This window comes from Oncorhynchus tshawytscha, linkage group LG18 (genome assembly GCF_018296145.1).
Source record: "Oncorhynchus tshawytscha isolate Ot180627B linkage group LG18, Otsh_v2.0, whole genome shotgun sequence".
Taxonomy (NCBI): domain Eukaryota; kingdom Metazoa; phylum Chordata; class Actinopteri; order Salmoniformes; family Salmonidae; genus Oncorhynchus; species Oncorhynchus tshawytscha.
Window position 1 is genome coordinate 18,295,680 of NC_056446.1, and position 15,582 is coordinate 18,311,261.

The window sequence follows — 15,582 nt, forward strand, 5'->3', positions numbered from 1 at the left end:
AGAGATCATAGATGCATAATATATGTCTGGATGATGATGAGGTCAGTACTGCTGAGGCTAATGGTTGGTAGTGGGTCAAACTCTGATCTGATTGACCCTTTCTCAGGCCAGTCAGTGGGGCTGCCAGTTGCTTTTTACTGGTCATAAGGTCACTGATACACACAGTGGAGTTTCCTATTCTTGTGTGTGTCACTGTAGTGCCTCTACTGCCTCGGGACCTGGACAGTCCCAGATAACCCATCTCCAAGCTTGCCGTGTCCCCCTCCACCCCCCTCTCTCCTGGGCAGGCCAGATTTGTCCAATCTGCCGCATCGTGCGCCGCCCAGCCACGCTGCAGTGGATCCACAGGCCAGTTACATAAGAGTTCTGGGGAGCCACATACAGAGTATAAGCCCCAGGGAGAGGCTAGCCTGGTGTGCATTGTGTGAGACACTAGATGCCACGTTAGGACACCACAGCTATTCTTGGGACTTTTAGGAATAACAGTCTTTGAGTGTCTGGCTACTTTCGAATGAAATATGCATATACTGTATCCTCAAATTTTGTTTGAAAGAAATGTATCTGTTTTGTGATAGTATCCCATCCTATGATGTGCAGAGATGTACTACAGTCTGTCCGCTGTAATGAAACTGATATAATGAATGTTAAACCTGTCAGCTCCAAACCTTCTCATTCACTCCCTCCATTAGCTGATTTGATTTAGAGATATAGTGAGTGTGGCTGTGTTTGGGTTCAAAGACAAGCCACTCTTGCTAAATCTGCTTCTCCATTATTAAAACAGCCAATGCCAGTTAGCTAATGAGTTTCTGGAAATAATATAATGAATTTGTGAGTGGGCTTAACATTGGCTTGGATACGACCTTCTCTCTCTCTCTCTCTCTCTCTCTCTCTCTCTCTCTCGTAAACATCAAGTGATCCCCATTCAGGCGATTATTAGGGAGTATTTATCTCTGAAAAGTTGTTGTTGATTATACTACTGATGCTAACCCCTTTAACCATGATGCTTTAGCTTTTACCTTCTTCTTTCTTTCTTTCTTTCTTTCTTTCTTTCTTTCTTTCTTTCTTTCTTTCTTTCTTTCTTTCTTTCTTTCTTTCTTTCTTTCTTTCTTTCTTTCTTTCTTTCTTTCTTTCTCTTTTCTCTCTTTCGCTCGCTTGCTTTCTCTTTCTGTGTATATAATTACAACCATTCAGTAGACAGCATTACATTCCCTGAAACTGTTGTTGTTGCTAATGATGCCAGTTAACGTCCTTGACCATGGTCACCCCAGATACCTGACCAACGGGCTGACGTCGGTGGAGCGTTTCCCCATCAGCTTCAAGACCCAGTTCTCAGGGAACCACTTCCACCACGTGGTGCTGGGCGTCTACTGCAACGGACGCTATGGTACGCTGGGCATGAGCCGCCGCCAAGACCTCATGGACAAGGCCTTGACCTTCCGCACACTCAGCGAGCTGGTGATGGAGTTCGAGGACTCGTACCGTCGCTACCAGCACACGCTGAAGAAGGTGAAGATCGGCCTGTACGTGCCCCACGACCCGCACGTCTTCCAGCCCATCGAGTGGAAGTACCTGGTGCTCAACGCCGCCCGCCTGGGGAGAGAGGACATGAGGAAGGAGCTGGAGAAACATGGCCGAGACATGAGGATGAAGGTGCCATGTTGTTGTCCTACTTTCTCACATTTTTCTCCTCTAGGCAGACACGAGAGGGCATATGTGTCAAACTTGATTACTCGACGCCTCACTGCCCTCCTTTCATACATTTTCCCCCGTTTAGTATCTACAACACTGTATGTAACCCCGTGGATGCCCAAATACTATATTTCACAAGTCTTTGAACAATACACCTAATTGTAGGGTACAGTATACTGCACCTTTGAACTCTGTTAGGTTGAAAATGTTCAACACAATAGATAAGCTCTCTAGTCGACTGACCCGAGGTCATCCCCGAGGGAGTGTTCAACTCATTTGTGTTGCTTTGGCTTGGCTTCCGTCTGGAACGGCATCATGTCATGGAATTCCCCCTTTGTTCCCCGTCTGAAACCAGGGCGGCTACCACGGAGGGGCAATGGGTGTAATATGAACCGTCAGGGATAATTAGGGCCAGAGTTCCCCTCAGTGGAAGAGAGAGAGAGACAGAGAAGACAGAGAAACTGGCTGGTTGGACCACGTCTCCCAGATTCATCTGACTCAGCTGTAGCGTGGTGGTTGGTGGGGGATGGTAGTAAGATGGTGCGGCTGACTATCACAGCAACAGTAAATGTAGGTCATGTGTTCCCAGCTGCCCAGCGCTGGAGATACAGCCTTAACCTCTGTATTTGACCTCTCGTTAGCTGTGCATAGTTAACATACATACCGAAAATGTGTCAGTGTATATATAGATATTACCGTATTTCTGGAAGCTGAAGAACTCACATACTACCCTTTTCCTTTTTAGAACTAGTAATAGGGACATTAGTGTAAAAACACTTTTCTCATTTGAATGAATCAATCTAGGAATAATTTTACAGTGAAAATGCTCAGAGGCTATTTGGGAAATTCTTCTAGTGTGTGTTCTATGCACAACACAGACAGAGAGCTTGCATTTTATACAGTATAGCAGAGCAGTGTCTGTCCTATAACCCTCCCCCGCTACCACACACACATCCTTATGTCTATCACCAATCTTATGACTAACATCCTGCCTATGCTCTCAGCTGCATGTGGTTTCTGGAGCACGGAATATGAGCTGCTTCCTGTTTGTTCGTTCCAGGAAATCCTTTTCATAATTATTCTCCAGTCTCCTCCGGACTGTCCGTCAGCAGTGAGCTCTCATTAGGTTTCTACCAGGACAGGGTGACCCTGAAACTCGAATTCTGCTAACCAAGCAGTGGATGTTAGTAATATGTTAGTCTCTCTTTCAGTGCCCCTGTAGTGTGTGTGTGTGTGTGTGTGTGTGTGTGTGTGTGTGTGTGTGTGTGTGTGTGTGTGTGTGTGTGCTTGCGTGCATGTGTGCCTGTGTGTTTTTGCCTGTGTGTGTGCCTAAAAACTGCCTATATGTGCCGGTGTGAGCCCGTGGGTAATTGAGTTTGCAGAGGGAGTTGACTAGTGGGCTGATTGGGTTAATGGGGTATCATCACGTTAATGAGGGCACTGCCTGGGAGGCTGTCTTCATTACTGTCTGTTAGTGTTTTTACTAATGAAGAGAGACACTCTCGGCTCTCCTCTCCAAAGTCTCTCCACTCCCCACAGTGTCGTCATCCCCTCTCCTCTTCTCCCTACATTGATTCACAGATGGCGCCTTTACTCACTATGTCCCTGAAATCCAACTGTGTCATTAAAAGTTAACTTCTTCAACTGCTCTTTTTATTGAAGTGGAACTTTTCATTTCCCTTTCCATGGCCTGCGGCAAATGGGCCCAGTGAATGGTGAACATGCCTGCTAATTGATAAACAGAATGCAACTCCTCCTGTAGCTTGCAGTAAAGAAACTGCAGCTCAAATCGGATCTTATACATTAGATTCCTAAGTATTCCTCTGTTGTTTTATCTCAGATCCTGAAGTCATCGAGTGCCCAGTCTCCCATCAAAGAACGGACCAGAGGCAAGTCTCTCTCCCCCCACCGCCGACAGAGCAGCCCCCAAAGACGCCACATCCACCGGAGAGACAAGTCGTAAGTATCCTTGGGATCAATCTTAGGTTATTAGCATCACTGAGACAAAAGGTGGAAGGGGGAATGGCCTTTCTTAGATTGGTTTACATTAACATCTCAACCCTCCCTAACAACTAGGAAGAGTTCACATCAGGTTACTTTTGAAGAAAGTTTCCTGGATATCATTAGTTTAATGTTTTATAGTCAAGAATCCTGAGGTTTGAGTTCATTTAAATCTTTTCTTAGAGATTTAATTGAAAGTTGGGCAGGTTTTTAATTAAAAGTAAATGAATCTAAAGCAGATTAGATTGGATATGCATGAGTGAGATTAATAATTCATATCAACTGTTGATCATCACAACTATAAAACCTCTCAATATCCCATCTTGATTTCTTGGCTAGACGCTATGATGTTAGAGAGAGATGAATTGGCAGTGTGTCTATGCTATGTTTTTCATCCTCTTTTTATATCAATGAGGGCACCCAGCTAGCACATGTGGTTCCTTGAAAGTTGTGGGAACGTAAGTTTTTGGTTTTCCATTGGTTCCGGGAATGAAGCCATACGTTTCCTGACCAGTAAATCAGAATGTTTTATTAAACGTTCTGAGAATGGAAGTGAGATGTAGCCTTAACTGGGAATGTTAATTTTAAGGTTGCAGAGAGGTTCTGAAAACGTTGTACTATGGTTCCCTGAACATTTTCCTGAGAGGTTTTTATTAATGTTGTGAGAAGGGAAATTATAGGTTATTTTGAGGTTTTTGAATAACTCCCTTAAAACATTCACTGAATGTTTCAATTGAGACTTTTAATAACTGCTAACTTAATTTGGGTTAACGGTTTTGAACTTCAAGCACATATAGGACTAATGAAAATTAATTTGCTTAGGCATTATAATAATAACGCCTAAGCATAATTTCTTCTTTATTGTGGCACGTCGTCAGTGAGATTCCAACCTATGATCTACTGTTCTCTATCCATGGAATTAGTCCACTGCGCCACCAGGATGGAGCTAGCATGCCATGTTTTTTTTTACACATTCAATGCTGTTAATTTTGAGTCTATTCAAACAGACCCCATTTCAAAGGAAGCAAGCACTCATTAAGATCAGGTGTGGCCAATTAGTGGGAGCAGCCAACATTCCTGAACACACTTAACAAGATAGAGGATAGAGAGAGTTTTGTTTATGCTGAGAATAGAAAGAATATACACTGCTCAAAAAAATAAAGGGAACACTAAAATAACACATCCTAGATCTGAATGAATGAAATATTCTTATTAAATACTTTTTTCTTTACATAGTTGAATGTGCTGACAACAAAATCACACAAAAATTATCAATGGAAATCAAATTTATCAACCCATGGAGGTCTGGATTTGGAGTCACACTCAAAATTAAAGTGGAAAACCACACTACAGGCTGATCCAACTTTGAAGTAATGTCCTTAAAACAAGTCAAAATGAGGCTCAGTAGTGTGTGTGGCCTCCACGTGCCTCTATGACCTCCCTACAATGCCTGGCCATGCTCCTGATGAGGTGGCGGATGGTCTCCTGAGGGATCTCCTCCCAGACCTGGACTAAAGCATCCTCCAACTCCTGGACAGTCTGTGGTGCAACATGGCGTTGGTGGATGGAGCGAGACATGATGTTCCAGATGTGCTCAATTGGATTCAGGTCTGGGGAACGGGCAGTCCATAGCATCAATGCCTTCCTTTTGTAGGAACTGCTGACACACTCCAGCCACATGAGGTCTAGCATTGTCTTGCATTAGGAGGAACCCAGGGCCAACCGCACCAGCATATGGTCTCACAAGGGGTCTGAGGATCTCATCTCGGTACCTAATGGCAGTCAGGCTACCTCTGGCGAGCACATGGAGGGCTGTGCGGCCCCCCCAAAGAAATGCCACCCCACACCATGACGGACCCACCTCAAAACCGGTCATGCTGGAGGATGTTGCAGGCAGCAGAACGTTCCCCACGGCGTCTCCAGACTGTCACGTCTGTCACATGTGCTCAGTGTGAACCTGCTTTCATCTGTGAAGAGCACAGGGCGCCAGTGGCGAATTTGCCAATCTTGGTGTTCTCTGGCAAATGCCAAACGTCCTGGACGGTGTTGGGCTGTAAGCACAACCCCCACCTGTGGACGTCGGGCCCTCATACCACCCTCATGGAGTCTGTTTCTGACCGTTTGAGCAGACACATGCACATTTGTGGCCTGCTGGAGGTAATTTTGCAGGGCTCTGGCAGTGCTCCTCCTGCTCCTCCTTGCACAAAGGCGGAGGTAGCGGTCCTGCTGCTGGGTTGTTGCCCTCCTACAGCCTCCTCCATGTCTCCTGATGTACTGGCCTGTCTCCTGGTAGCGCCTCCATGCTCTGGACACTACGCTGACAGACACAGCAAACCTTCTTGCCACAGCTTGCATTGATGTTCCATCCTGGATGAGCTGCACTACCTGAGCCACTTGTGTGGGTTGTAGACTCTGTCTCATGCTACCACTAGAGTGAAAGCACCGCCAGCATTCAAAAGCGACCAAAACATCAGCCAGGAAGCATAGGAACTGAGAAGTGGTCTGTGGTTATCACCTGCAGAACCACACCTTTATTGGGGGTGTCTTGCTAATTGCCTATAATTTCTGCCTGTTGTCTATTCCATTTGCACAACAGCATGTGAAATTTATTGTCAATCAGTGTTGCTTCCTAAGTGGACAGTTTGATTTCACAGAAGTGTGATTGACTTGGAGTTACATTGTGTTGTTTAAGTGTTCCCTTTACTTTTTTGAGCAGTGTATTTTTTAAACATTCTATGAACATTCTTTGAACGTTACTAATGTTTTCTTGTGGTTTTTATGGAAAGTTTTGTTAATGTTCTGAGAACATGACATTAAGTAGAACAATCCTGAAACCTGCAGAAAACATTATGCTGAAGTACTGAAATTCCCGCAGAATAATGTTGTTTCTTAATATTCTCTCAACGTTCTGAGAACACTACTTTAATTAGAATCACGAGGAAACCTGTAGAAAACATTATGCTGAAGAACTGAAATTCCCACAGAAGAACATTGTTTCTTTACCTTCTCTGAATTATTTGAGAACATTCCCAATGTCAAACCAGTTGGAGAACGTTCCTAGAACATTACCAAAAATGTAATTAAATGTAACCATGTTTCACATTTTATGAAACGTTCTGTTAAAGTAATGAAATACCAAGAAAATTATTATTTTTGAAGTTCCTTAAATGTGCTGAATGTTCCAAAGCCAAGCAACTATCTTGCACCATTCCCAGAACATTGTAGGAAGGTTGTATGCAAATAACCATAGGACAACTAGGCTTTCACCAAGCTATAAGAAAGATATGGTTCTCATAACGTTATGTGCTAGCTGGGCATGGAACCCTGACACACTTACTGAAGTTGCTGACTGTAACCCTTTACACTGGTACCCATATACGGGTTGAAAATTGCAGGTTTTGGCAGGAATAAGAATACTTGCCGCACATTTTCCAGGAATAGTCTAATCATGTTACTGGATGTATCCAGAATATTATCAACAAATGAGGCGAAAAGTACAGTCAATTTAAAATGCACATCAAATCAACCGGGCAATGTTTGGATTCAGTGTCGTGTCAGGTGAACTGATGTGCACTCACCTTTGGTCTAATAATTTTCCCATTGCCTTCAAACTGTTCCCATTCAATTGCTACCATTGTTATGCATATGAATTTAAGATTTAGTCTGTAAGAAACCATTCAATCTATCACTATCCACATAGGCCAATTCCCACGAGTGTAAGGGGTTAAGGAGTTAAGAAAGTTAGATGTTTACTGTAGACGATTGCTCTTCTCTTATCCTTAAGGCCCCTTTTCCTGCCTTGCTTCCTGGCTAAAGATTCCAGTTCAGGAAGAGTTCAGTCTGTCATATTCTTATCAGCTGCAGCAGCCAGTTAGAGGAAACAGAGGGCTGAGCAGCAGCACTAGAGTAGATACTGACATTGGCTGATCTGGGTGAACAGCTCATGGTTAAGTTGGAGTTAACGTGGAAGCACACTAGCTTCAGTATGTGTGTGGGGGTGAAGGAGTGAATGTGTGCAATGTGCATTCCAGTGGTATGTAGCCTACGCGTGAGTGTACACCACAGTATGTGTTGTGATGGAGGACCTAACTCAGCGGCTTGGCTGGGCTGACGGTCCATTCTGACAGCACAGCAGTATTATGACAGCGTGCCGAGCAGAGGGAGGGAGGAAGAAGTTCTGCTGACAACATCTGAAAGCCCCAGTCAGCCCAGAGGAGTGTGTGTTATAGAAGGGAAGTGTCCTCTCCTATTATCAATCACCAGCACAGTTGGAGGATTCAGGATGGAGGATCCTGCCCTAACAGAGAGGCTGCTGGGATACTTGCACTGTGGAATGTAGAAGATCTTTCCCATCCCCCCCAAATCAGAAATTGTCTCATCCTCGATTGGTTAAGGTTAGGAAGGGGGCTTGTGTAATCTGATCGTAGATCTTTGGTGAAGGACAACTTCTTCCTCAAGCCTGTGCAGAAGGCATCCTGGGATTTATGCATGGACTCTCATAATTCCTCTTGGCTATATTTAAGTTCGCTATTGACTGAGTGTGTCTCACAGAGACACAGACAGAGAAACAGGACTGGAAGTGTTGTCAAGCTAGAGTGGTTCTGACAAGATAGAGGCTGGAAGAGAGACTCATCCACTCTCACTGATACTTTATTTAAAACCAAACTAGATTTTGAAGTTGTTGATACAAATTAACACACACACACACACGCACTCTAGTGGTGCGTGGGTCAGCTGTTTGTTCACCCGCACCCTCCCGCAATTGCTAATAACCCATCCGCAACCGCCCGACTATATGTGCACCTGACCCTAACACGCAAGTATAGAACATGTGCTGTAGGCAACAGAGAGAGCGGAATGATTTTTTTTACAGGGATTGCAGGATTTTTTGGCTAATTTAGATATGTTCCTGCTTATAATTTCCAACATTTTGGTAGGCTGTTTGTTAGTCAACTTGTCTATAATTAGATACGTGTAGCGTCTCTTGTCAGTATATGTTTCCCTAGAAGACTAAATAAACCCTTGCTCCCCAGAATAATGTCGGTAGAGTTCTCTCTTTCATCTCTGCATCTTTCGCGTTGCAAAGACATTAGGGACCGAGGAGAAAATGCAAAAAAATAAATATGTGAAAAGTTTTCTGTACAAAGTTTCCAAATGATATCAGTTTGACCAGTTGTAAGGAAATACAATGCTGTGAAAACGACCCAATATATTTCTGATAAGATTTAAGTTCGGCTTGGATGCATATTTTATGTGGTTGAAATACTTTCAGCTTTCATGATGCAGATTTTTTTTAAATGTAACCTTTACTTAACTAGGCAAGTTAGTTAAGAACAAATTTGTATCTACAATGACGGACTACACTGGCCAAACTCTCCCCTAACCTGGACGACGGTGGGCCAATTGTGTGCTGCCCAATGGGACTCCCAATCACGGTTGGTTGTGATACAGCCTGGATTTGAACCAGGGTGTCTGTAGTGACGCCTCAAGCACTGAGATACAGTGCCTTAGACCATAAAGATGACACCTCTACAGACTGGCCTATTTTTCTACAGACCTTATTTTTTCGGCACTGAGCAAATCTCAGGTCTGCTCTGATTGGTTATGCCGCACTGGTCTGTGTGGAGTACAGGTCATGCCTGTCAATGCAATATGCATATGTTTCGGTATGTTTCATTGAAAGTGGCTAATATTGCGTTGATTCGATCACAATTCCCACAGTAAAGGGAAATTGTGATAGTGTTAACTAAGGGGGAAAACTCCAGAAAGTTGAGTGAAGTTCAATTTCATGCTTCTCTGCGGGGGCTGCTATTTCTACTGCTCGCACACCGTCAGCTTAGAGGGAACATTGCTAGCGTACCACAAAACATACCAAAATTCAACAGACATGCATTGCATTGATCAGCCTGAAAATAGCTAATTGCCAATTCGATACATTTTTCGAAACTCTGAATAGAATAGAGTTATAGGCCTACTCAGGCTGGTTATAGGCAAACTATCACATTTGACCTATACCTCAGCCTATAGCCCATCTATCCTATTTAAAAAGGACTGAAGACAGAAACAGATCATTTGGTTCCATTTCAACATATTTATTAGTGAAACCAAAGTGCTGTAACATATATACATTAAATCAAATAGCCTAGTATACACACCAAAACTTTTCAAATGTTCAAGTCAAAAGGCTATTGCAAAGGAAAACGTGGACCGTAATAAACTTAAAGCACTGATCATTGGGAACGAGATCAGAATAACTGCTTGATCAACAAATAAAATAATGAATTATGTAGCCTAACCAACAAAACTAAAACAATCCATATGTTGAAATCAAAAGGCCTGATTAACGTGACATCAATAACGCAGCCACATCCCGAGTCCCCGGTGCAGACACATTCAGATGTAAAACTATGGTTTAATATTTTGTTTAAAAGCTATGACGAAGGCCAGGAGAACAAGAAACACTTTTCAATGAGAAAGCAGAAATACGCTTTGGGTAAAAAATAATACAAAATCTGTTTTCTAAGATGTAGCCTACGATGCAATACTTGTGATCATTTTAAGGAGAACAAAAACTACTGAGCATACATTTGAACACCACCGCAGAAGCTTCGCTATTCGGCGTCTTCACAATTAAGTAGCCTAGTTTTGTTGTTTGGCTACTTGAAGAGAACAAGGGTCTATCACTCGCAGTACACCTCTTCCAATGCATTGTGGAAAAGTGTGCATTGAATTCAAAGTATAACATCCTGGCATTTAAACCATATTAGATTTTCGGAAATTCACATACTATAAAACATATTTTTGCATACTGATAATGTGTCATGCACAATTGCGTGGTTTACTACTATTCATTGATTTCAGTAGCACATCCCCATATTAAATTGAGCAGTTGTTGTCACAAAGCCACAATTAGTATGGCATCCGGGCATTGTAATGTCACACGCTATTAAACTTAAATTTTTTTCATACTCAATAGTTAGTGTTCAGATTTCAGTTTCCATTTAACCCCTCTATACTATGAAACAAAGTGAAATGATATAAAGAATGACAGTAATAAGCTTTTAAGCACCTTCAATTCAATTTTGGGCAAAAAGCCAAACTCGTTTATTGATTCAGTTGGGTCATTCATCACCAACCCACTGATATTGCCAACTACTTCAATGATTTTTTCATTGACAAGATTAGCAAATTTAGGCATGACATGCCAGCAACAAATGCTGACTATACACAAAAATACAAAAACTGACCAAATTATGAACGACAAGCATTGTAATTTTGAAAAGTGGAGTGTAGAAGAGGTGAAAAAATGACTGTTGTCTATAAACAATGACGAGGCACCTGGGTCTGACAACTTGGATGGACATTTATTGAGGATAATAGCGGATGATATTGCCACTCCGATTTGCCATATCTTCAATCTAAGCCAACAAGAATGTGTGTCCCCTTAGGCCTGGAGGGAAGCAAAAGTCATTCCACTACCCAAGAATAGTAAAGCCCACTTTAGTGGCTCAAATAGCCAACCAATCAGCATTGAAATTGATTGTTCGGTGCATTAAACAGTCAATACTTTTCTATAAAATCAAATTTACAAAAAACTTTCAGCACGCTTATGAGGAAGGGCATTCAACATGCATGGCACTTCAAATTACTGATGATTGGCCGAGAGAAATTGATGATTAAAAGATTGTTGGAGCTATTTTGTTTGACTTCAATGCGGATTTTGATATTATCAATCATAGTCTGCTGCTGGAACATATGTGTTATGGCTTTACACCCCCTGCTATATTATGGATAAGTTACCTGTCTAACAGAACACAGAGGGTGTTCTTTAATGGAAGCCTCTCCAACATAATCCAGGTAGAATCAGGCATTCCCCAGGGAAGCTGTCTAGGCCCCTTCATTTTTTCAATCTTTACTAATGGCCTGCCACTGGCTTTGAGTCCAGAACAGACTATGGGAGGCGCACAGTACTACATAGAGCCATGGCTACATGGAACTATATTCCACATCAGGTAACTGATGCAAGCAGTAGAATCAGATTTAGAAAACAGATACAAATTCTCCTTATGGAACAAGCCCGGGACTGTGAAGAGACACATATACATACACATGCTAACACACGCACTCTACACACACATGGATTTTGTATTGTAGATACTGACTGTATGTGGCAGAACAGTAGTGGCCTGAGGGAACATACAGTTGGAAGTTTACATACATCTTAGCCAAATACATTTAAATTCAGTTTTTCACAATTCTTGACATTTAATCCTAGTAAAAATTCCCTGCCTTAGGTCAGTTAGGATCACCAATTTATTTTACGAATGCAAAATGTCATAATAGTAGAGAGAATGATTTATTTCAGCTTTTATTTATTTCATCACATTCCCAGTGGGTCAGAAGTTTACATACACTCAATTAGTATTTGGTAGCATTGCCTTTAAATTGTTTAACTTGGGTCAAATGTTTCGGGTAGCCTTCCACAAGCTTCCCACAATAAGTTGGGTGAATTTTGGCCCACTCCTCCTGACAGAGCTGGGGTAACTGAGTCAGGTTTGTAGGCCTCCTTGCTCGCACAAGCTTTTTAATTTCTGCCCACACATCTTCTATGGGATTGAGGTCAGGACTTTGTGATGTCCACTCCAATACCTTGACTTTGCTGTCCTTAACCTCTAGCGACGAGCAATCCCGTATCCGGGAGCGTAAACATAGCCTCAAGCGCATTTCCATAACGCAACTTTTCCTATTCATGAAAATCGCAAATTAAATAAAATAAATATATTCAAACACAAGCTTAGCCTTTTGTTAACAACACTGTCATCTCAGATTTACAAAATATGCGTTACAGCCAACGCTAGACAAGCATTTGTGTAAGTTTATCATGGCATAATGCTATGCTAGCTCTGCTGGCAGCAGGCAACATTTTCACGAAAATAAGAAAAGCAACCAAATTAAATCATTTACCTTTGAAGAACTTCGGATGCTTTCACTCAGGAGACTCCCAGTTAGATAGCAAATGTTCCTTTTTTCCAAAAAGATTATTTTTGTAGGTGAAATAGCTCCCGTTTGTTCATCATGCTTGGAAATCGACCGGAATGGAAATGCCTAAAAAGACGTCCCAATGCTGTAGACACCTTGGGGAAAACGTGGAAAACGTAAGCTGACTCCTAGCTCCTTCACAGCCATATAAGGAGTCATTAGCATGAGGCGGTTTTAAAAAATGTGGCACTTCCTGATTGGATTTTTATCTGGGTTTCGCCTGTAACATCAGTTCTGTGGCACTCACAGACAATATCTTTGCAGTTTTGGAAACGTCAGAGTGTTTTCATTCCAAAGCTGTCAATTATATGCATAGTTGAGCATCTTTTCGTGACAAAATATCTTGTTTAAAACGGGAACGTTTTTCATCCAAAAATTAAAAGAGCGCCCCCTATATCCAACTAGTTTTTTTGACACAACTTGCTGAGCGGCCTTTCAGGTTATGTCGATATAGAACTCATTTTACTGTGGATATAGATACTTTTGTACCTGTTTCCTCCAGCATCTTCAGAAGGTCCTTTCCTGTTGTTCTGGGATTCATTTGCACTTTTCGCACCAAAGTACGTTAATTTCTAGGAGACAGAACATTGTCCCATGGTGTTTATACTTGTGTACTATTGTTTGTACAGATGAACGTGGTACCTTCAGGCGTTTGGAAATTGCTCCCAAGGATGAACCAGACTTGTGGAGGTCTAAAAAAAACACTCGTAGGTCTTGGCTGATTTTGATTTTCCCATGATGTCAAGCAAAGAGGCACAGAGTTTGAAGGTAGGCCTTGAAATACATCCACAGATACACCTCCAATTGAAATGTTCAATTATGTCAATTAGCCTATCAGAAGCTTCTTAAGCCATGACATAATTTTCTGGAATTTTCCAAGCTGTTTAAAGGCACAGTCAAATTTAGTGTATGTAAACTTCTGACCCCCTGGAATTGTGATACAGTGAAATAATCTGTCTGTAAACAATTGTTGGAAAAATGAATTGTGTCATGCACAAAGTAGATGTCCTAACCGACTTGCCAAACTATAGTTTGTTAACAAGAAACTGTTGCGTAACGAGTTTTAATGACTCCAACCTAAGTGTATGTTAATTTCCGACTTGAACTGTACTTAATGTGTTGTGAAAAGTGTTATGAAATGTAATGTCATGTAATATTGTATTGTATATTACTGCCTTAATGTTGATGGACCCCAGGAAGAGTAACTGGCAGCAGCTAATGGGGATCCTTAATAAATGCAAATACAAACAGTAGACTACAGTTCCATATACGTGCCATAGACCCATTTGCCATTGGCCGATCACACAGACTGGGATATGTTCTGGATTACCTCTGAGAAAAGTATTGACGTTTACACTGACTCTGTGACTGAGCTCATCAGCAAGTGCATTGAGGATGTTGTTCCCACTATGACTATTATAACTTATCCAAACTTTGGATAGATGGTAGCATTCGTGCAAAACTGAAAGAGTGAACCACAGCAAGGTGACTGGGAACATGGACATATACAGACAGACCAGCTATGCCCTCCATAAGGCAATCAAAAAAGCCAAACGACAGTACAGAGACAAAGTGGAATCGCAATTCAACGGCTCAGACAAGAGACGTATGTGGCAGGGACTCCAAACAGTCACAGATTATAATCGGAAAGCAGCCACGTTGCGGACACAGATGCCTTGCTCCCGGACAAGCTAAACACCTATTTCTTAATTCCTTTCTTTTAATTTAGGGTTATTTGCGTGTATTGTTTTGTATCGTTATTACTGCACTGTTGGAGCTAGGAACATAGGTATTTCACTACATCCGCGATAACAGCTGCACAATATGTGTATGCTACCAATACAATTTTATTTATTTTAAGTCCCCGTCTTGTGACTGTCAAATTTGCATAGCAGCTCACAATCATCATACATAACATAGCCGGCACTGCTATCATCCTCTACCACTTCACCAAATATTTACCAAACATGACTTTTCTAGCCCTCCCTTCTCTTTATTTTCAACTCTCCATTTCACAGCTTTTCTCTTATTGAATTAAACTCCAACATTGCCCTTTTTGCCTCAGTGGATCGATGTTAACTTTTTCTTCCCATTCCCAAAAGCATTTGGCGAGTAGGCTATTTGGCGAGTAGTCTATTTGGCAATGAGGCTATTTGGCGAGTAGGCTATTTGGCAATGAGGCTATTTGGCGAGTAGGCTATTTGGCAATGAGGCTATTTGGCTCACGTAGAGTTAGGCCCTAAAGCTGCTTACACACTAATGAAAGAAAAATCTCAATGTTGCCAATAGATATAAATTGCACAAGAATGATACATTTATGGATTTTTGTAGGTATTGTTTTCTCTTTATTCAACCCACCCACCCTTCATCCACACAATGTTTCATGATCCTAAACCCACCCGCCCCTTGGATATAACAGCAGAGCCTCCGGGTTATGAGTCAACCCACGCATCTCTAACGCACACACACACACACACACACACACACACACACCACAGTGCCCTGTTGCTATCTGGTAAGATGAGAGCCTTCTTACTCATCCTCCTGGCCTGGTTTGGTGTCCTCTCAGCTGGCAGAGGGCAGGCTGAGGCTGTAATAGGATCTGGGGCTGGCTCACGGTGCAGCAGCTACAACATTATTCAGGGAACACAGACATAGAGAGGAGGATCTACATACATTAGAGATGCCTTCTAGTAATCACCCTTGTACAGCCCAGCTCAGATTGACTAGATATGTTTTTAAAGTCATAGCTCAGCCCAGCAATCCAAAGCCTAGTGTTGGATTTTTGTCATGCATGGGTTATGTTTGTGTGTATTGTAATTTGACATTGAGGGTGAAACCTCTTTGACATCT

At 42.1% G+C, this 15,582-nt stretch overlaps 1 protein-coding gene across 2 annotated transcripts in view; it reads left to right on the forward strand.

Annotated features, from left to right (window-relative positions):
- Nucleotides 1-15,582, forward strand: part of LOC112218086 (tubulinyl-Tyr carboxypeptidase 2-like) — a 40,938-nt gene that overhangs the window by 13,089 nt on the left and 12,267 nt on the right. For both annotated transcript variants that reach the window (XM_042300760.1, XM_042300761.1), the window contains 2 exons: nt 1,269-1,650; nt 3,530-3,648. In XM_042300760.1, the coding sequence (XP_042156694.1) occupies nt 1,269-1,650; nt 3,530-3,648 (501 nt within the window). The remainder of the gene's footprint in view (nt 1-1,268; nt 1,651-3,529; nt 3,649-15,582) is intronic.